A 22,947-nucleotide genomic window follows, 5' to 3' on the forward strand; every position below is an offset into this window, starting at 1 on the left:
TTTTCGCACGCTCACCGCAACATCCAAAGCTGTTCCGGGCGAAACATGACTTTGTGTGGATCCCAGAAAGATCCCCTTGATTTGATATCTGTGTATTCACTATCGCAAACGTTCCCTAAACCACGCGGAGGTAGTGAGGGGTAGCACATGGTGCTGTATCGATTGAGCGTAACATTGTCAAAACCATACGATGTGCTTACAAATTTTCGGATGCTGCAACAGAAAACGCTGTCCTGCTCTGCTTATGACTAACATACAATCTCTGAATCACTTGCTATATCTGGGTGTGAGATATACGTACCATAATATGGTTATGGTACGTATAATATACGTACCATAACCATATTATTATCTCTCACACTTTTTGTCGATAGCCAAGAAGTTTAAGTGACAACAATGTACCAAAACGCAAAAACATATGTGTATGCTCGCTGTACCATATCGATCGCTGACTGCACACGCATTTGCTGTTCGTGTAAATTCGCACGAAGATCACCAACCCGCCCTCGCTCTCATTCCCCAATTTACCGAGAACCTAGCAGTCTTTTCTTCGAACCAAGAGCAACAAACCAAGAGCAACAACCGTTTGCCATGCGTCTGTCTTGTGCCCTCCTGATTACTGCTGCTACAGCCACTGTACTCACAAGCGGCAAGGCTGCAGCCGCAGACTCCGTCGGCAAGTCCAGTATCTCGACGATGGCATCGCCAGGTGCGGTTGTTACGAACACTTCACCCTTGGACTCCACGGACGATCACGGCGGCGTCACTGTGAGATCACTGCGAGTTGTCGACGAAACTGTTGATGGTAATCCCGCGAAGGCCCCTGAAATTGAAGACGAAGAGGAGAGGGCTCCTTGGGAGACGATGGACACGGATAAACTGATAAAATGGATCAAGAAGGGCAAGGCTCCGGCTAAAATTCTTGACAAGATGGGCGTGAAGCCTTCCTTTGTGACCGCGGAAGGCCAGCGAGTCTACTCGATGTATGACGAAGGGTATAAGTTCTACCTTCACTATGTTAAGCTCGTCCGTGAGGGTTTTTTTTAAGTAGCGTGTAGCTCCAACTGAGCATGGAGAGCATCGAGCAGTATTTTAGTGACACCATTAATATAGCTGGTCTTGAGGAAACATGTAGTACTACTGTACGTAGTACTACCTCCGTTCGGAAATAGATGACCGTTTCCAATCATATTTCAGCCTACTCAACATAATTCCCGTTCTAAACCGATCGGGTTTGAATTCTGAATCTCCCGCGCTTTCCCCCGCTCACTGGCCACGCACACTGGCCACCGCACATTGGCTTCTGGATTCAATTCGAAAGTTGGCGGCTGAGGGAGATTACGGATACGGATAGTGAACGCCAGGCCGTCTGGGAAACCCTACTGCTTCGCAGCGTAGGAGGCGTGCTTACACGTGGGGAGATCGTCCGGGTTGCAATGTACTTCCACGTGGGCCGCCAAGTTGTCGAGCGCATTGGAAGCGTGGAATTAACTTGATGGGAGATCGACTAGCAGCTGTGGTCAAGTCGAGAAAGAGTGCAAGATGGACCGCCGCCCCGCTGCCTCTGCCAACCGCCCGGACGACTCTCGCCCCCACCCCCACCCACCCACCCACCTCGCCGAGGCCTGGAACGCCGGATTCGACGGATTCGACGGATTCGACGGATTCGACGGATTCGACGGATTCGACGGATTCGACGGAGACGATGGAGCTGAACCCGAGGCTGCCGCTGGAGTTCTCCTGGATGGACGAGGAGCGCCCGCCTTTCGTGCCCGGACCGATTCCCCCCGTGTCTCGCATGTACTACATTGTACATGCGCTACGTGCCCCACGCTCGACTTGGTGCGCTGGAGCGATGCGCGATCCGACGATGATGGAGGGCTCGGTTGCTGACGATGAGCGTGACGCGAAGGCTGAGAGCGACGCTTGGACGGAGGACTCGCGCTTCCCGCTGCCAGCGCCCATGGAGCATATCATGAACTCTAATGGTGGAAATGATTACCGGCTCAGACATTTGCATAAGGACAAACTGATGCGAACGGACAGTCTTCCAACGTCATTGCCATGCGATGCAACATCTCTCGCCAATGCGAGCGCCTCCCTGCTATCCATCGCAGCAAGTGGGATTATCGTAGCACCCGAAGCCAAATCAAGTGCCCCTCACGTATGTGGTGAGATCTTAGATCCATTTTTGTGTATGTAGTGCGGCGGAACAAGAACGCCTGCGCCTCTCTGGACTGTGCCTTACTTAGTGCCAACTCTAGATCTCCAGCACTCCCACAATTTTATAATCAGGAAAATGAACGAGGCGGAGCGCTGCGCGAAAAAAAAAACAAATGGTCATCTATTTCCGAACGGAGGTAGTACTACTACTACAAACAGAGCCATTCTAGCAAAGCGTGGAATATATTATGAATCCATCTTTAATTGACCTACTCTCAGTCGATGCGATCGATACCGTAAACCACGGGTTCATTGCAACGGTCGTAGTACAAAAGATGCCGTAGCACGGGTTTGCACATTGCCTGAAAAGTGCTCCCGATGTTTTTGCAAGTCATGAAAAATGTGGCTCTTTCTTGAAATCGCCAAAAAAACGTAGCCTTAAATTAAAAATTGCACGGACCAGTCATTTGCACCTTGGTTTGTAAAACTTGCAAGTAGGGTGAGAAATGGCAGTAGTACTCCTTTTCGCACGCTCACCGCAACATCCAAAGCTGTTCCGGGCGAAACATGACTTTGTGTGGATCCCAGAAAGATCCCCTTGATTTGATATCTGTGTATTCACTATCGCAAACGTTCCCTAAACCACGCGGAGGTAGTGAGGGGTAGCACATGGTGCTGTATCGATTGAGCGTAACATTGTCAAAACCATACGATGTGCTTACAAATTTTCGGATGCTGCAACAGAAAACGCTGTCCTGCTCTGCTTATGACTAACATACAATCTCTGAATCACTTGCTATATCTGGGTGTGAGATATACGTACCATAATATGGTTATGGTACGTATAATATACGTACCATAACCATATTATTATCTCTCACACTTTTTGTCGATAGCCAAGAAGTTTAAGTGACAACAATGTACCAAAACGCAAAACATATGTGTATGCTCGCTGTACCATATCGATCGCTGACTGCACACGCATTTGCTGTTCGTGTAAATTCGCACGAAGATCACCAACCCGCCCTCGCTCTCATTCCCCAATTTACCGAGAACCTAGCAGTCTTTGCTTCGAACCAAGAGCAACAAACCAAGAGCAACAACCGTTTGCCATGCGTCTGTCTTGTGCCCTCCTGATTGCTGCTGCTACAGCCACTGTACTCACAAGCGGCAAGGCTGCAGCCGCAGACTCCGTCGGCAAGTCCAGTATCTCGACGATGGCATCGCCAGGTGCGGTTGTTACGAACACTTCACCCTTGGACTCCACGGACGATCACGGCGGCGTCACTGTGAGATCACTGCGAGTTGTCGACGAAACTGTTGATGGTAATCCCGCGAAGGCCCCTGAAACTGAAGACGAAGAGGAGAGGGCTCCTTGGGAGACGATGGACACGGATAAACTGATAAAATGGATCAAGAAGGGCAAGGCTCCGGCTAAAATTCTTGACAAGATGGGCGTGAAGCCTTCCTTTGTGACCGCGGAAGGCCAGCGAGTCTACTCGATGTATGACGAAGGGTATAAGTTCTACCTTCACTATGTTAAGCTCGTCCGTGAGGGTTTTTTTTAAGTAGCGTGTAGCTCCAACTGAGCATGGAGAGCATCGAGCAGTATTTTAGTGACACCATTAATATAGCTGGTCTTGAGGAAACATGTAGTACTACTGTACGTAGTACTACCTCCGTTCGGAAATAGATGACCGTTTCCAATCATATTTCAGCCTACTCAACATAATTCCCGTTCTAAACCGATCGGGTTTGAATTCTGAATCTCCCGCGCTTTCCCCCGCTCACTGGCCACGCACACTGGCCACCGCACATTGGCTTCTGGATTCAATTCGAAAGTTGGCGGCTGAGGGAGATTACGGATACGGATAGTGAACGCCAGGCCGTCTGGGAAACCCTACTGCTTCGCAGCGTAGGAGGCGTGCTTACACGTGGGGAGATCGTCCGGGTTGCAATGTACTTCCACGTGGGCCGCCAAGTTGTCGAGCGCATTGGAAGCGTGGAATTAACTTGATGGGAGATCGACTAGCAGCTGTGGTCAAGTCGAGAAAGAGTGCAAGATGGACCGCCGCCCCGCTGCCTCTGCCAACCGCCCGGACGACTCTCGCCCCCACCCCCACCCACCCACCCACCTCGCCGAGGCCTGGAACGCCGGATTCGACGGATTCGACGGATTCGCCGGATTCGACGGATTCGACGGATTCGACGGATTCGACGGATTCGACGGATTCGACGGAGACGATGGAGCTGAACCCGAGGCTGCCGCTGGAGTTCTCCTGGATGGACGAGGAGCGCCCGCCTTTCGTGCCCGGACCGATTCCCCGTGTCTCGCATGTACTACATTGTACATGCGCTACGTGCCCCACGCTCGACTTGGTGCGCTGGAGCGATGCGCGATCCGACGATGATGGAGGGCTCGGTTGCTGACGATGAGCGTGACGCGAAGGCTGAGAGCGACGCTTGGACGGAGGACTCGCGCTTCCCGCTGCCAGCGCCCATGGAGCATATCATGAACTCTAATGGTGGAAATGATTACCGGCTCAGACATTTGCATAAGGACAAACTGATGCGAACGGACAGTCTTCCAACGTCATTGCCATGCGATGCAACATCTCTCGCCAATGCGAGCGCCTCCCTGCTATCCATCGCAGCAAGTGGGATTATCGTAGCACCCGAAGCCAAATCAAGTGCCCCTCACGTATGTGGTGAGATCTTAGATCCATTTTTGTGTATGTAGTGCGGCGGAACAAGAACGCCTGCGCCTCTCTGGACTGTGCCTTACTTAGTGCCAACTCTAGATCTCCAGCACTCCCACAATTTTATAATCAGGAAAATGAACGAGGCGGAGCGCTGCGCGAAAAAAAAACAAATGGTCATCTATTTCCGAACGGAGGTAGTACTACTACTACAAACAGAGCCATTCTAGCAAAGCGTGGAATATATTATGAATCCATCTTTAATTGACCTACTCTCAGTCGATGCGATCGATACCGTAAACCACGGGTTCATTGCAACGGTCGTAGTACAAAAGATGCCGTAGCACGGGTTTGCACATTGCCTGAAAAGTGCTCCCGATGTTTTTGCAAGTCATGAAAAATGTGGCTCTTTCTTGAAATCGCCAAAAAAAACGTAGCCTTAAATTAAAAATTGCACGGACCAGTCATTTGCACCTTGGTTTGTAAAACTTGCAAGTAGGGTGAGAAATGGCAGTAGTACTCCTTTTCGCACGCTCACCGCAACATCCAAAGCTGTTCCGGGCGAAACATGACTTTGTGTGGATCCCAGAAAGATCCCCTTGATTTGATATCTGTGTATTCACTATCGCAAACGTTCCCTAAACCACGCGGAGGTAGTGAGGGGTAGCACATGGTGCTGTATCGATTGAGCGTAACATTGTCAAAACCATACGATGTGCTTACAAATTTTCGGATGCTGCAACAGAAAACGCTGTCCTGCTCTGCTTATGACTAACATACAATCTCTGAATCACTTGCTATATCTGGGTGTGAGATATACGTACCATAATATGGTTATGGTACGTATAATATACGTACCATAACCATATTATTATCTCTCACACTTTTTTGTCGATAGCCAAGAAGTTTAAGTGACAACAATGTACCAAAACGCAAAAACATATGTGTATGCTCGCTGTACCATATCGATCGCTGACTGCACACGCATTTGCTGTTCGTGTAAATTCGCACGAAGATCACCAACCCGCCCTCGCTCTCATTCCCCAATTTACCGAGAACCTAGCAGTCTTTGCTTCGAACCAAGAGCAACAAACCAAGAGCAACAACCGTTTGCCATGCGTCTGTCTTGTGCCCTCCTGATTGCTGCTGCTACAGCCACTGTACTCACAAGCGGCAAGGCTGCAGCCGCAGACTCCGTCGGCAAGTCCAGTATCTCGACGATGGCATCGCCAGGTGCGGTTGTTACGAACACTTCACCCTTGGACTCCACGGACGATCACGGCGGCGTCACTGTGAGATCACTGCGAGTTGTCGACGAAACTGTTGATGGTAATCCCGCGAAGGCCCCTGAAACTGAAGACGAAGAGGAGAGGGCTCCTTGGGAGACGATGGACACGGATAAACTGATAAAATGGATCAAGAAGGGCAAGGCTCCGGCTAAAATTCTTGACAAGATGGGCGTGAAGCCTTCCTTTGTGACCGCGGAAGGCCAGCGAGTCTACTCGATGTATGACGAAGGGTATAAGTTCTACCTTCACTATGTTAAGCTCGTCCGTGAGGGTTTTTTTAAGTAGCGTGTAGCTCCAACTGAGCATGGAGAGCATCGAGCAGTATTTTAGTGACACCATTAATATAGCTGGTCTTGAGGAAACATGTAGTACTACTGTACGTAGTACTACCTCCGTTCGGAAATAGATGACCGTTTCCAATCATATTTCAGCCTACTCAACATAATTCCCGTTCTAAACCGATCGGGTTTGAATTCTGAATCTCCCGCGCTTTCCCCCGCTCACTGGCCACGCACACTGGCCACCGCACATTGGCTTCTGGATTCAATTCGAAAGTTGGCGGCTGAGGGAGATTACGGATACGGATAGTGAACGCCAGGCCGTCTGGGAAACCCTACTGCTTCGCAGCGTAGGAGGCGTGCTTACACGTGGGGAGATCGTCCGGGTTGCAATGTACTTCCACGTGGGCCGCCAAGTTGTCGAGCGCATTGGAAGCGTGGAATTAACTTGATGGGAGATCGACTAGCAGCTGTGGTCAAGTCGAGAAAGAGTGCAAGATGGACCGCCGCCCCGCTGCCTCTGCCAACCGCCCGGACGACTCTCGCCCCACCCCACCCACCCACCCACCTCGCCGAGGCCTGGAACGCCGGATTCGACGGATTCGACGGATTCGACGGATTCGACGGATTCGACGGATTCGACGGATTCGACGGATTCGACGGATTCGACGGATTCGACGGATTCGACGGATTCGACGGATTCGACGGAGACGATGGAGCTGAACCCGAGGCTGCCGCTGGAGTTCTCCTGGATGGACGAGGAGCGCCCGCCTTTCGTGCCCGGACCGATTCCCCCCGTGTCTCGCATGTACTACATTGTACATGCGCTACGTGCCCCACGCTCGACTTGGTGCGCTGGAGCGATGCGCGATCCGACGATGATGGAGGGCTCGGTTGCTGACGATGAGCGTGACGCGAAGGCTGAGAGCGACGCTTGGACGGAGGACTCGCGCTTCCCGCTGCCAGCGCCCATGGAGCATATCATGAACTCTAATGGTGGAAATGATTACCGGCTCAGACATTTGCATAAGGACAAACTGATGCGAACGGACAGTCTTCCAACGTCATTGCCATGCGATGCAACATCTCTCGCCAATGCGAGCGCCTCCCTGCTATCCATCGCAGCAAGTGGGATTATCGTAGCACCCGAAGCCAAATCAAGTGCCCCTCACGTATGTGGTGAGATCTTAGATCCATTTTTGTGTATGTAGTGCGGCGGAACAAGAACGCCTGCGCCTCTCTGGACTGTGCCTTACTTAGTGCCAACTCTAGATCTCCAGCACTCCCACAATTTTATAATCAGGAAAATGAACGAGGCGGAGCGCTGCGCGAAAAAAAAACAAATGGTCATCTATTTCCGAACGGAGGTAGTACTACTACTACAAACAGAGCCATTCTAGCAAAGCGTGGAATATATTATGAATCCATCTTTAATTGACCTACTCTCAGTCGATGCGATCGATACCGTAAACCACGGGTTCATTGCAACGGTCGTAGTACAAAAGATGCCGTAGCACGGGTTTGCACATTGCCTGAAAAGTGCTCCCGATGTTTTTGCAAGTCATGAAAAATGTGGCTCTTTCTTGAAATCGCCAAAAAAACGTAGCCTTAAATTAAAAATTGCACGGACCAGTCATTTGCACCTTGGTTTGTAAAACTTGCAAGTAGGGTGAGAAATGGCAGTAGTACTCCTTTTCGCACGCTCACCGCAACATCCAAAGCTGTTCCGGGCGAAACATGACTTTGTGTGGATCCCAGAAAGATCCCCTTGATTTGATATCTGTGTATTCACTATCGCAAACGTTCCCTAAACCACGCGGAGGTAGTGAGGGGTAGCACATGGTGCTGTATCGATTGAGCGTAACATTGTCAAAACCATACGATGTGCTTACAAATTTTCGGATGCTGCAACAGAAAACGCTGTCCTGCTCTGCTTATGACTAACATACAATCTCTGAATCACTTGCTATATCTGGGTGTGAGATATACGTACCATAATATGGTTATGGTACGTATAATATACGTACCATAACCATATTATTATCTCTCACACTTTTTGTCGATAGCCAAGAAGTTTAAGTGACAACAATGTACCAAAACGCAAAAACATATGTGTATGCTCGCTGTACCATATCGATCGCTGACTGCACACGCATTTGCTGTTCGTGTAAATTCGCACGAAGATCACCAACCCGCCCTCGCTCTCATTCCCCAATTTACCGAGAACCTAGCAGTCTTTGCTTCGAACCAAGAGCAACAAACCAAGAGCAACAACCGTTTGCCATGCGTCTGTCTTGTGCCCTCCTGATTGCTGCTGCTACAGCCACTGTACTCACAAGCGGCAAGGCTGCAGCCGCAGACTCCGTCGGCAAGTCCAGTATCTCGACGATGGCATCGCCAGGTGCGGTTGTTACGAACACTTCACCCTTGGACTCCACGGACGATCACGGCGGCGTCACTGTGAGATCACTGCGAGTTGTCGACGAAACTGTTGATGGTAATCCCGCGAAGGCCCCTGAAACTGAAGACGAAGAGGAGAGGGCTCCTTGGGAGACGATGGACACGGATAAACTGATAAAATGGATCAAGAAGGGCAAGGCTCCGGCTAAAATTCTTGACAAGATGGGCGTGAAGCCTTCCTTTGTGACCGCGGAAGGCCAGCGAGTCTACTCGATGTATGACGAAGGGTATAAGTTCTACCTTCACTATGTTAAGCTCGTCCGTGAGGGTTTTTTTAAGTAGCGTGTAGCTCCAACTGAGCATGGAGAGCATCGAGCAGTATTTTAGTGACACCATTAATATAGCTGGTCTTGAGGAAACATGTAGTACTACTGTACGTAGTACTACCTCCGTTCGGAAATAGATGACCGTTTCCAATCATATTTCAGCCTACTCAACATAATTCCCGTTCTAAACCGATCGGGTTTGAATTCTGAATCTCCCGCGCTTTCCCCCGCTCACTGGCCACGCACACTGGCCACCGCACATTGGCTTCTGGATTCAATTCGAAAGTTGGCGGCTGAGGGAGATTACGGATACGGATAGTGAACGCCAGGCCGTCTGGGAAACCCTACTGCTTCGCAGCGTAGGAGGCGTGCTTACACGTGGGGAGATCGTCCGGGTTGCAATGTACTTCCACGTGGGCCGCCAAGTTGTCGAGCGCATTGGAAGCGTGGAATTAACTTGATGGGAGATCGACTAGCAGCTGTGGTCAAGTCGAGAAAGAGTGCAAGATGGACCGCCGCCCCGCTGCCTCTGCCAACCGCCCGGACGACTCTCGCCCCCACCCCCACCCACCCACCCACCTCGCCGAGGCCTGGAACGCCGGATTCGACGGATTCGACGGATTCGACGGATTCGACGGATTCGACGGAGACGATGGAGCTGAACCCGAGGCTGCCGCTGGAGTTCTCCTGGATGGACGAGGAGCGCCCGCCTTTCGTGCCCGGACCGATTCCCCGTGTCTCGCATGTACTACATTGTACATGCGCTACGTGCCCCACGCTCGACTTGGTGCGCTGGAGCGATGCGCGATCCGACGATGATGGAGGGCTCGGTTGCTGACGATGAGCGTGACGCGAAGGCTGAGAGCGACGCTTGGACGGAGGACTCGCGCTTCCCGCTGCCAGCGCCCATGGAGCATATCATGAACTCTAATGGTGGAAATGATTACCGGCTCAGACATTTGCATAAGGACAAACTGATGCGAACGGACAGTCTTCCAACGTCATTGCCATGCGATGCAACATCTCTCGCCAATGCGAGCGCCTCCCTGCTATCCATCGCAGCAAGTGGGATTATCGTAGCACCCGAAGCCAAATCAAGTGCCCCTCACGTATGTGGTGAGATCTTAGATCCATTTTTGTGTATGTAGTGCGGCGGAACAAGAACGCCTGCGCCTCTCTGGACTGTGCCTTACTTAGTGCCAACTCTAGATCTCCAGCACTCCCACAATTTTATAATCAGGAAAATGAACGAGGCGGAGCGCTGCGCGAAAAAAAAAACAAATGGTCATCTATTTCCGAACGGAGGTAGTACTACGTACAGTAGTACTACATGTTTCCTCAAGACCAGCTATATTAATGGTGTCACTAAAATACTGCTCGATGCTCTCCATGCTCAGTTGGAGCTACACGCTACTTAAAAAAACCCTCACGGACGAGCTTAACATAGTGAAGGTAGAACTTATACCCTTCGTCATACATCGAGTAGACTCGCTGGCCTTCCGCGGTCACAAAGGAAGGCTTCACGCCCATCTTGTCAAGAATTTTAGCCGGAGCCTTGCCCTTCTTGATCCATTTTATCAGTTTATCCGTGTCCATCGTCTCCCAAGGAGCCCTCTCCTCTTCGTCTTCAGTTTCAGGGGCCTTCGCGGGATTACCATCAACAGTTTCGTCGACAACTCGCAGTGATCTCACAGTGACGCCGCCGTGATCGTCCGTGGAGTCCAAGGGTGAAGTGTTCGTAACAACCGCACCTGGCGATGCCATCGTCGAGATACTGGACTTGCCGACGGAGTCTGCGGCTGCAGCCTTGCCGCTTGTGAGTACAGTGGCTGTAGCAGCAGCAATCAGGAGGGCACAAGACAGACGCATGGCAAACGGTTGTTGCTCTTGGTTTGTTGCTCTTGGTTCGAAGCAAAGACTGCTAGGTTCTCGGTAAATTGGGGAATGAGAGCGAGGGCGGGTTGGTGATCTTCGTGCGAATTTACACGAACAGCAAATGCGTGTGCAGTCAGCGATCGATATGGTACAGCGAGCATACACATATGTTTTGCGTTTTGGTACATTGTTGTCACTTAAACTTCTTGGCTATCGACAAAAAGTGTGAGAGATAATAATATGGTTATGGTACGTATATTATACGTACCATAACCATATTATGGTACGTATATCTCACACCCAGATATAGCAAGTGATTCAGAGATTGTATGTTAGTCATAAGCAGAGCAGGACAGCGTTTTCTGTTGCAGCATCCGAAAATTTGTAAGCACATCGTATGGTTTTGACAATGTTACGCTCAATCGATACAGCACCATGTGCTACCCTCACTACCTCCGCGTGGTTTAGGGAACGTTTGCGATAGTGAATACACAGATATCAAATCAAGGGGATCTTTCTGGGATCCACACAAAGTCATGTTTCGCCCGGAACAGCTTTGGATGTTGCGGTGAGCGTGCGAAAAGGAGTACTACTGCCATTTCTCACCCTACTTGCAAGTTTTACAAACCAAGGTGCAAATGACTGGTCCGTGCAATTTTAATTTAAGGCTACGTTTTTTGGCGATTTCAAGAAAGAGCCACATTTTCATGACTTGCAAAAACATCGGGAGCACTTTTCAGGCAATGTGCAAACCCGTGCTACGGCATCTTTTGTACTACGACCGTTGCAATGAACCCGTGGTTTACGGTATCGATCGCATCGACTGAGAGTAGGTCAATTAAAGATGGATTCATAATATATTCCACGCTTTGCTAGAATGGCTCTGTTTGTAGTAGTAGTACTACCTCCGTTCGGAAATAGATGACCATTTGTTTTTTTTTTTCGCGCAGCGCTCCGCCTCGTTCATTTTCCTGATTACTATTATAAAATTGTGGGAGTGCTGGAGATCTAGAGTTGGCACTAAGTAAGGCACAGTCCAGAGAGGCGCAGGCGTTCTTGTTCCGCCGCACTACATACACAAAAATGGATCTAAGATCTCACCACATACGTGAGGGGCACTTGATTTGGCTTCGGGTGCTACGATAATCCCACTTGCTGCGATGGATAGCAGGGAGGCGCTCGCATTGGCGAGAGATGTTGCATCGCATGGCAATGACGTTGGAAGACTGTCCGTTCGCATCAGTTTGTCCTTATGCAAATGTCTGAGCCGGTAATCATTTCCACCATTAGAGTTCATGATATGCTCCATGGGCGCTGGCAGCGGGAAGCGCGAGTCCTCCGTCCAAGCGTCGCTCTCAGCCTTCGCGTCACGCTCATCGTCAGCAACCGAGCCCTCCATCATCGTCGGATCGCGCATCGCTCCAGCGCACCAAGTCGAGCGTGGGGCACGTAGCGCATGTACAATGTAGTACATGCGAGACACGGGGGGAATCGGTCCGGGCACGAAAGGCGGGCGCTCCTCGTCCATCCAGGAGAACTCCAGCGGCAGCCTCGGGTTCAGCTCCATCGTCTCCGTCGAATCCGTCGAATCCGTCGAATCCGTCGAATCCGTCGAATCCGGCGTTCCAGGCCTCGGCGAGGTGGGTGGGTGGGTGGGGGTGGGGGCGAGAGTCGTCCGGGCGGTTGGCAGAGGCAGCGGGGCGGCGGTCCATCTTGCACTCTTTCTCGACTTGACCACAGCTGCTAGTCGATCTCCCATCAAGTTAATTCCACGCTTCCAATGCGCTCGACAACTTGGCGGCCCACGTGGAAGTACATTGCAACCCGGACGATCTCCCCACGTGTAAGCACGCCTCCTACGCTGCGAAGCAGTAGGGTTTCCCAGACGGCCTGGCGTTCACTATCCGTATCCGTAATCTCCCTCAGCCGCCAACTTTCGAATTGAATCCAGAAGCCAATGTGCGGTGGCCAGTGTGCGTGGCCAGTGAGCGGGGGGAAGCGCGGGAGATTCAGAATTCAAACCCGATCGGTTTAGAACGGGAATTATGTTGAGTAGGCTGAAATATGATTTGAAATGGTTATCTATTTCCGAACGGAGGTAGCAATTTGTTGGCAAATTCTGAGTTTTAACGGTGTAAAAACTACACGTGACCAGTCATCGCATAAGATCGTGTTCGCTACGCAGGTGGAGATGACACCAAAATCAAAAATATATTGAGTTGTGATTGGTCAAAATAACTCTTGTTACAGGATCATAACTGGAGATAGTCGTCGTATCCGTCTCCACCTTCTGAAGATGGAGACGGATACGGTAGCTGGAGATTGCGGTGCAAAGGCTGAAACAGTCGAAGCGTCCGCTCTCGGGCGCGCCACGTATCATGCATGCTGCAGTGCTCCTTGCAAGTGAATTCAATGACACCTCACTAGGGTGAAAACTATATTTTGTATGGCTAGGCAGCCGACTCTAGTGCAGCATCAAGCGAGAGCAATCTTCGTTGCACCGAAAACTTGCCTGGTTACTTGCAACGATGCTTGTAACGTGAGTAGAAGAATATAAACGCATTCCAAACCACCCACTCTCAGCTAATACGGGTAAGTCAAGGGAGAAGGAGTGGGGAAGGGGGCTTTGGGGCGCCTGTTGCAGCTTGCTCTGGTGCAGCGCCATGAGTCGCGTAAGACCACGACCGCAGCCTCATGCCCACGAGCAGCACTCTGCGCACGGTAACGTGTGATTGGCTAATTTTGGTATTCATCTCCAGCAGTGTAGCGAACAAGCTGGAGCTAGAGACGTGTTCTCACTGCGTGCCATCTTCATCTCCAGCTGCGTAGCGAACACGCTCTAATTTGCAGATTTGAAGATATGCTTAGCCTTTTCCATACAAATATTAAGATAAATACTCTACAACTTCCTGCGAAGGACGCAGACGGCTCAGGAGCCAGTTGACGGAGTATAAACAAACCGACGTTTTACACTTGAACTTTGTATGTCCTCTATGGGTACAAAATTGTAGGTTGCGGAAGCGGAAGAAGTAACCGGTTTTACTTCCGCCCAGCAACATCGTTTTAACAAGACTGTACTCACTCGACAACGCCTGGTACAAGAGCGTTTGGATGCGGCTACGTCTACGCTAAATCAATTTTATACGCAGCATGGCCTGCTGCCACCGAGACTAATGCCTCTCGAAGCGGCCACAGCTGGGCAAGTCACGTGTTTGCTGGATCGCAACAAGCAAACGGTCTACAGCGAGCTCCTCAGGCGAGCGAAACTGCAGTTATCTGCATTTGTTCGACTGCTTCGTGACCAATCTGAGCTTGATCCCCGTTCTCATAAAGCCTTGGAGGAGGCCACTCATGCGTACATTATTTTGGGGGTCGTATTTGGGTCGGGTCGGGATTTATGGTTGGGTGTTTTTCCCGACCTAAACCACCGACCCCGACCGAACAAGCTTTTCGGCTAAATCTATTCCTGCTGAACATGCAAACGCTGGCGGCAGCTCAATAGAGTGCTCTAGCAAGCAATGCACTTATGCACTTACGCTGTTCCAATTAGTGTAGCATAGTGGTTTCCTTCGTAGCGCCCCTCGCCCTCGTAGTCGAAGGAAAAGTCAGTCTCGTCATCGTCACCTTCGTCACAGCTGTTGTCGGTACCGCGATCGCTGTCTCCATGGCTTTCACTATTGCTATCGCTACTGCTGCTACCGTAGCTGCTACTGTCACTGCTGCTGCTTTCGTCGACTTCTTCAGCCACGGCAGCCTCATCTTCACTTTCTGCTTCTGCGAGGCCTTCAACATGGAGTAGATCGATCGGCAGCGGAAGTCCTGACTCATCCACAGGTACTGATGGTGCATGGTCGTTGCTGCCTTTACACTTCTTCTTGCCCTTCTTCTTACTCTTACGTTCCTTTGAGTTCTTTGCGGCACCTTTCTTTCGGCGACCAGCAGCAACATTGGAGAGCTTTGCGACGTAGTCCTGTGAAATGCGTCGGATGGTGGCTACAAAGGTGACTATGTTGGGGTGTGGACTGAAGGCACCATTTAGTACTCGGTGAAATCGCTCTAGCGGGTTATTTGTTCGTGCCACAAGGTCGCGCTCGAAACCGTGCACATTCCATTCCTCAATGTCGTAGCGTTCTAGCCATGTACCTCTGAAGTAGCCCCAAAATGCACGCCACTTGATGTGAGAGTATTCAATTCCCTTTGACAACGCGCTCGAATCTGTTTCTTTACCCACTTTATGCCTTTGGCAGGAACCAACTCCGGATCGACGATTGTAAGCATATCAAGAACACCCCGGGCCATAGCTATCTCAATCTCTTCTTCTGGTATGTGAAGGATCTGCTTCATTCGACGACGAATTTCCTGCTTCCAATGGAAAAGGCAACCGATTATCAATGCGTTTTCGAACTGCTTCTGGCAAGCTTTAATCAATTGTTTCTCGAAGTCGCAGATGATTCACTTGGAGATAACTTTTCGCCAGTATCTCGGTAATTGAGTTCAAGTATGTCAAAGTACATATCTTCCGTCTTGCCAGTGCACAAAACAAAATATACGGGTACGTAGAGTTCTGAGGCTCGGTCGTGGACCATTACAATGACGCATTGATTGAACCCTGTTGGTACGCAGCGGAAGGTGCCATCTCCGAAAATGGTAACATTGTGGTACAGTAAGAGTTGACGAAGCTTAGGATGGGCCCACCCAACGATTCTTTGGGGCTTATCTGAGGGGTCTGGACGGGGGCGAGAAACGTGAAATTGGAAGAAACTTAGCTTCTTCCCTTCAACCATTGATAGTGGTGGAACTTCTACCATGCCTAGAAGATGTGAGCCATAATGCTTTCGGCGAGTACGATATACTCGGCTGGTTACCTGCTCTTCTGACAAGCCTGTGCGAGATATTTCATCATTTGGGTAGTACCTTTCACTAACCGCTTTCCAAATGTCGTGCACAGGTTTGGCGAGATCTTGTATGCTCAACGTATCCACCATTTCTTTCATCTTTCGTGTCACATCAAAAGTCTCGCTGTTCTCATGCGGTGCGGAGCGCATGTATGCTCATTGATGACAACTTTTCCACCAGCAGGAAACACGTCCAATCGAGCCTTGCATGTGGTTCTGCGGTAAACACTGCACCGCAACGTAATTTTCTTCATTGAGGACCAGCCCTTTGTATATCGAAAGCCTTTATACTGCATACACGTTTTACCCTTCCCACGGCCCTTTGGTTTCCTCGAACTCCGAGAAGATGATGCAGCATGGTGTGAAGAACTCGGTGCAGAATCGCCCACACATTGACGAGTCATGGGCACCAGGTACTTGATGCAGCTTACTCAGCACCGATCCACGGCTAGACAGGTCGACCACACGATGTCGCTCGTGATGTCAATTTCCTTGTGCAGCTCGATAGGAATAGTCTTAACGGACGACGTACGTCCGGTAAGTGGAGCTCTCAGCACAGCTGGACAACGATCTACATGTTATGGGGTTTGTTGCATGCGAAGGAGCTTGCATCGCGTTCATTGTGCTGGTTGCTATCTTCGTCCCGACCTAAAGTCCCGGCCCGACCCAAACTATACAATTTGAACTACCGACCATAAATCCCGACCCGACCCAAATACGACCCCCAAAAAAGTCTACCCACTCATCACCCAGCGCGGAGGCATTATCGCCGCCGCTCCCGATGAAGTGGCATTATCCAGCATGGGGTTACCCCGGATTGGAAGACAACTTTTAAATCACAAGTCATGGCTACGGTTCGGCATCGCCTGCGATGACAGTCGTTATAAAGAATCTCAGAGCTGGTCAAGACGCGAGTGGATACTTAATCCTCGATATCGATTTGTTGCCAGCATTGGAAGGTGTTACTTGCAGCCCGTTTGGTGCTGTTCAGAAAGGTAACGTGGATATGCCTATTGACGCTCGCATCATCGATGACCTCTCGTATCCACCAGGAGACTCCGTCAACGACAATACTATCACTGACCATGAGATAGACGTGAGGTACGATGGAGCCGAGGCTTTGGCTAATCGTATTCTCGACGTAGCGGAGGTATTTCCTATGTCGCGACGCATGATGACCGGAGATGTCAAAGCCGCCTTTAGAAATATTCCTATGAGCGCCGATCACATGGGACGCTTTGCTGGTATTATACCCGAGTTAGGAATTCTGGTTGTACATCCGTGTTGCCCGTTCGGCTGGAAAAAAAAAACTCGTCCCCCTCTTACTGGATCGCTGGAGAAGTCATTAGCCATCTTTATTCTAACTCTGCACCCCAATGGCCACTGCAGCCGGTGGAGGCTAAGGGGACGTTTGATGCCAAGGCTTGGTGTGATGACCATATAGCCATCGACCCCGACATCGGCACCAGGTTAGCAGAGGCTCAACTCGCACTGCGGACGTCGATGGTTACGGTTCTCGGGCCCGAAGCTTGCAACGAAAAGAAATTCACAAGCTGGTTTGAAAGGGGTCGGGCAATAGGGCTGGACTGGGACGTGCCCGCGCAATTGGTTTCGACGCCACGTGACAAATTGTTTAAAGCGTTAGGGCGCCTCAATGATATGCGGTCGTGTGAACAACTCGTACCAACATACATAAGCTCCTGGGGAGCTTACGGCTTGTGGTCACATGTATCCGATCTGCCGCCCCGTTCTTCCAGCGTGTGGCAGCATTGACACGATCTGCACCACGCTATGGAGACGTCCAGGTATCAGCCGAAGCCAAAGAAGTTATGACGTGGGACGAAGTGATAACACGAATTGGTAGGCTAAACGCAATCCCATTGGCACGGTTCACTCGCCGTCACGACCCTGACTTACATATTCACATGGATGCAAGTGATCAATGCCTTTGTGCATTGTTCCCTGCTCAAAAACAATTTGTGCAGGTGCGGTTCACAGATGTCGAATTAGTGGTAATTCGTTACTGCAGTGAGAACAGAAACAACGTATTCTGCATATATGTGCGTGAATTGATGAGCGCAGTGCTCGCCGCGCTCGTTTGGGGCCACACATGGCACAGCACTCCGATACGCACGTGTGATTCTGGATTGATAACACCTCTGCAGTGGCGTGGAATAACCGCAAGAGTAGCTGGAACAGCTTCGCTCAACTGTTGCTGCGACTCCTCAGTATTGCGAAGTTCAGTATGGGTTTTATTCGACAGCATCTCACGTGGCCGGAGTGGATAACGAAATGGCTGATGCGGGCAGTAGGATGTGGGAATTCCCCTCTCGAGCACACACATTTGCTAACTTGTGCGTTGGATGGACCTGTGTACCGATTCCGGCAGACTCGCGCGATCTCTCGCTTCTCTGGGGGGGGGGGGGGGGGCTTTATTGCGCGCTGGAGCCGTCGCTCATTCGTCTAGGAAGCACTATCCACGAGCTTGGAAACAATGGTCTGCATGGTGCAATATGATACGTTATAGCCCATGGCTCACGGCCACTAACATCGATAAGAACGCTGAGCAGCTAGGCGCATTCGCCGTCTACCCGTGGAAATACGGCATGAATCGCAAAAAGCAAGGAAACACCTACTCAACAGTACGTGCAAAGCTCTGTGCTGTGCGCTGGTATCACAAAACTACCGCTGGCTATGACCCTGATGTTAACGCCAGTCAAGCTATTCTTCTCCGTGGTATTCGTTGATTTTTCGACCCAGCAGCCATTGTCCGCTCGCCTACTTCGGGTCATTTTCTCCAGATTTGACCTCGGCAGGCCACGCGACCAGCTTCTATGGGGCGGTCTGCTGTTCGGTTATTTCTTCCTGCTTCGGAGATAGGAGTATTTGTTTATTGGTAGTTGTGTACACTCCTATATCGTTCGGCTGTCAGCTATTCGGTTTTTCGATCGAGACGAGAGTGAAGGTTTACCTAAGCATGCTGAAGTTGTGGGTATCACGTTGCACGTAGCTAAGAACAATCAATTCGGGCGCGAGGAGCACCGATTTTACCACAAGTCGAATGATAAGGTGATATGTCCTGTGTGGGGCGCTCGTTGGATTCACAAAGGAGCGGCATCATTTGGAACACGCGATGAAAACCCAGCATTAGCGATGCGACGGGGTGGTATAACATCAAACGACGTATCCGCCGTGATTAAAAAGACAGCAAAACAGATTGGCCTCGATCCCGTTCGATTTTCCACTCACTCTGTCCGCATTGGCGGGACCACAGCATTGCTCAACTCCGGTACCAACAGCCTCGTCATCAAGCTGATGGGCAGGTGGCTGTCAAACGCCTTCGAAGATTACCCAGTGTTGTCGGCGCCCACCTCTCTTAACAGATGTGTTAGTATGCCACCATCTGTGTGGAGGTGCAGCAGGCGGCAACATATGTGGGGAAGCCGCCACGCCACGCCGTCATGGGTGGCACAATGACAACTTAATCATTTGCCCCAAACGCGACAGTGTTGGAAACCACCGGCCACGGGACAGACTGGTGGTCCTGACCTCCTCAGGCGGAACCGTCCGCCATCGGGTGTGCCCTAGAGGAGCCTGGGCCCAGCACTGCCGCCGTCACCCATCGACACGTGGCACCGGAATCGCCCACGGAAAAGCTGGAACATCCGGACTGCACGACGCACGCCACCAGTAGGATGAGATTTCTTAATGTGAAGCAGCAGGTTGGAGCCACGTCCCTGTGCGGGACTCGTGGCTGGACAACGTTCGCTGCAGATCTACTCAACCAGATAACTATTCGCATGAAGACCTACTCAAGCCGAAAATGCTTGCAGGTATTTGGAAGCATGACGACAAAAAACGTGTTGGCCATGGACTGGTAAGCGGCCACAGACTGCGTTTGGTAGGAAGATGTGCAAGTGATGCGGGAGCTTTCATTCGCAACAGCAAATGCGACGTGCGACGAGAGCATTCGAGGCTGGACCGACGATGAAAAGAAGGCGATCCTCGCTTGTACGCGTGGGGAGCTAGAGCTGCCACAAGCTTCCAATTTCATCAAAGAAGTGATGGTTAGCGATCACCGCGCACTCTTGGAAGACTTTCATGAAGCTCATATGAACTACACGACGACGGCCAATTTGCCGCCATACGTCTTCTTACGAAAACCAATATTCCCCACGTCGTCATTTTGGAGGAGCTACACAACGCCAACACCGACAGTAACGAAATTGGAAGGTCGGTGCTTCTAGGCCTGTCGCAACATGTGAATCTTTGATGGAGACGACACACTTCACTTTACGTTTACTCCAAACGGACAGCTAAGTATTGGGTGAAAAAGGCTCTGTGTTTCCAACGTGCATTCTTAGTGCTTCATGACGCGGCAAGACACCAGCAAGACGAAAGCATAGGAAGCTACTTCCCAGCGCAATTAGAAATGCAGATGCCATTTACGTGCACGGAGGAGGAGGGGCACTGGGACTCACTGTGCTCTCTCACGCTATCGCCCAAATTGCGGTGTAAAGGTGAGGCGAGGCGGGTGAACGCCTTTACCGTCCAGGTGTACAGTGCGAGTGCCGGGGGTAGGGTTCGGTAGTCGTCTCCAGGATAGTAGCGTTAGTAGGCATCATATCACTACTACTAATATTACTACTACTACTATTACTACTACTATAGTACTAGGGTTCGAGACATTAGTAGTACTAATTGAATAGTAGCCCATACAAACATGGATAGTAGTGATAATAGCACTACTAATGTACCCATACTTCAACTGACGGAAGATCTTCGAAAGACGCAATGATGAGTGGTTCTCTGCCCCCCCTTCCCGCGCACTTCAGTCAGCAACCTCCATTCTTCGACTTCCAGCCTCATACGAACGTGTCATGGAGTGCGCGAAGACCAATTGTCACTGGAGTGCCATACCGGAGACTGTTCCGTGGTGTGTATGTGGTCGTCAGGTGCATCACCTGTGTAGTAACGAGCTATGTACTAAAGACGATCTCTCTCAAAGGTAACGTTGCTGTCTGGCTTTGGGTTTTGCGGTGGTTGTACTGATCAAGTCCACGTACAGATTCTGCTGCCGCGCGTGTGTTCTGAAGGTCTTCAACGCGGATGAGAGCGACATCCAGGAGTCCACTCCGAGCAGTACCTCTGGAATATCGTGCTCAAGCAGTGCCACCGTGATCGATCTGAGAGAAACAGAGCCCGAGGAGACCCCGGCTGTAGTAAATAACGTTCCGGATCACATCACTCACGGCCCCCCTGCGAAATCGACAGACCCGATTTGGGCTTTGGTTCACCGGCTTGGAAAGCCGATCACGTACAAGAAGAAACAGTTCACGCATAATTGGATGGTAGGTTTGAAGACCAAAACCTGGCAAAAAGCACTTTGTCGCACCAGCCACGCCTCAAACGGCAAGACGCATTTGGTATCTGCCCACCAGATGCATGAGATGTCAATCCTGGAGCTTCTGCGTCGCCAAGTTCGCGTTGACCGCTTCATAGTGACCACGCCGACGGCGACAAAACACCCAGCTGAAGACGAGCTATAACCAAACGCCAAAAGACTTGGTGGAAGGCGCCGGCCGGCCAAGAACAAATCACAGGTCTCATCGCGCGGTGGCTGATTCGGATAGTGAGTGTTCCGGTTTACTTTTACGGACAATGTTGTACTGTTGTTATCATTTGTATTATTTTATTTGACTAGGATTGGCCCACCACCTCGTGACAACAGATGCCTGTCACGACTTTCTTATCGGTGTTACTGGGGATCTTAGCGTCACCATTCCATCTCGTAAGTCGTACAACGACATTATGGATAACAACTACTACACTTTCTTGAAGGATACATCGAATTTATTCGCCGAAGAGTTCCAAGTGTTGGACGAGACTCTGTTTATGACTGTGGAGCACGGCCTGTGGGCCAACAGTTCGAAAAATAGTATTGTGGGTGTATCGGGTAGCTACATTAATCGGCATTGGCGTCCCGTCCATCTCGCCCTGCTCGTTGAAGTAAACAAATGATGGCCATGATTCCAAGGGTGTTGCAGAGGTGATGGATGAGCAGCCCAATGCTCGGTACGGCATGGATATTAAGAAAATGGTTCATTTTACGATTTCAGATACAGCATCAGCAGCTCGAAAGGTTTCTAGACAATTTGATACGACCTTGCAAACGGATTGCTCGATGCACACTCTCAATCTCTGTATTGGTTATGGAATCGGCCTCAAAGAGAATGTGCGTAATGAATACGTGAAGGATCCGAAGACAAACGTATTTGTGACGAAGCACGTTGTAGTGACGGAAGGTGGTGCATTTCCCGAGGGCGGTGCACTCATTCGAAAGCTTCGTGCTCTCGAAAATTTCTTCGCGTCGAGTAAATTACCTGAGGGTGTTATCCGCCTCAAATAAGTCCAAAGTTTCCACAAACTACCGCAGTTGGTAGCACTAATTGATATTGACGTCCGAGTGGCATCTACAATCAAATTATTTCAGCGCTCGATCACTAATTACCCAGCATTCCAAGCATTCTTTCAGAATGCGAACTTGCCTAAGAAGGACAAACGCATTTTCAACTGTATTACGGGCGCTGAGTGGGAACTTGCAGTACAGATGGAGACAATCATGCAGAGAGTCTCTGAACTAGCACTTGTCTAGTCCCAGTGGGCAACCACGTTATCGTCTACTGTGTACGTGTTACTCCGAGTTCCGGACACGACGGAGGCTGTGACGGACACTATTTTTGAGGAAACAAAGAGTCTGATGCGCATTGAACACCGTGTTTTTTTACAAGGGATTACATGCAAACGACGAGCAAGGAGCTGGCGAAGCGGCTGCCTGCACCAGGTCACCACCAGCAGAGGGCAGCAGCAGTTCTGATAACGACGTAGACTTGATTGACGGCGAAGCCGTTTCCCAATCAGCCGCGGAGAAAACGGCGGATGCAACACTAAATGCTCAATCTTACGCGCTTGTGGAGGAGTGACTGAACTTCCGAATGGAGTGGTCTGACGTAGCGAGAACG

The 22,947-nt window shown here is 50.5% G+C and overlaps 5 protein-coding genes across 5 annotated transcripts; 4 read left to right on the forward strand and 1 right to left on the reverse strand.

Moving 5' to 3' along the window:
- Nucleotides 1-591: 591 nt before the first annotated feature.
- On the forward strand, nucleotides 592-1,047 carry IUM83_13566 (putative secreted RxLR effector protein; the record flags this gene model as incomplete). The annotated part of the gene is made up of 1 exon (XM_067938251.1): nucleotides 592-1,047. One exon carries the CDS (start codon nucleotides 592-594, stop codon nucleotides 1,045-1,047), a length of 456 nt encoding a protein of 151 aa, XP_067797850.1.
- Nucleotides 1,048-3,275: 2,228 nt separating this feature from the next.
- IUM83_13567 (putative secreted RxLR effector protein) lies at nucleotides 3,276-3,731 on the forward strand (the record flags this gene model as incomplete). The annotated part of the gene is made up of 1 exon (XM_067938252.1): nucleotides 3,276-3,731. The coding sequence occupies one exon, from the start codon at nucleotides 3,276-3,278 to the stop codon at nucleotides 3,729-3,731; it is 456 nt and encodes a 151-aa protein (XP_067797849.1).
- Nucleotides 3,732-5,977: 2,246 nt separating this feature from the next.
- Nucleotides 5,978-6,436, forward strand: IUM83_13568 (putative secreted RxLR effector protein; the record flags this gene model as incomplete). Its single annotated transcript, XM_067938253.1, has 1 exon — nucleotides 5,978-6,436. The coding sequence occupies one exon, from the start codon at nucleotides 5,978-5,980 to the stop codon at nucleotides 6,434-6,436; it is 459 nt and encodes a 152-aa protein (XP_067797856.1).
- Nucleotides 6,437-8,712: 2,276 nt separating this feature from the next.
- IUM83_13569 (putative secreted RxLR effector protein) lies at nucleotides 8,713-9,171 on the forward strand (the record flags this gene model as incomplete). The annotated part of the gene is made up of 1 exon (XM_067938254.1): nucleotides 8,713-9,171. One exon carries the CDS (start codon nucleotides 8,713-8,715, stop codon nucleotides 9,169-9,171), a length of 459 nt encoding a protein of 152 aa, XP_067797855.1.
- A 1,394-nt stretch (nucleotides 9,172-10,565) lies between these two features.
- IUM83_13570 (putative secreted RxLR effector protein) lies at nucleotides 10,566-11,024 on the reverse strand (the record flags this gene model as incomplete). Its single annotated transcript, XM_067938255.1, has 1 exon — nucleotides 10,566-11,024. The coding sequence occupies one exon, from the start codon at nucleotides 11,022-11,024 to the stop codon at nucleotides 10,566-10,568; it is 459 nt and encodes a 152-aa protein (XP_067797897.1).
- Nucleotides 11,025-22,947: the final 11,923 nt, after the last annotated feature.

The sequence above is a fragment of the Phytophthora cinnamomi genome (assembly GCF_018691715.1).
Source record: "Phytophthora cinnamomi strain GKB4 chromosome Unknown Contig12, whole genome shotgun sequence".
Lineage (NCBI taxonomy): Eukaryota > Oomycota > Peronosporomycetes > Peronosporales > Peronosporaceae > Phytophthora > Phytophthora cinnamomi.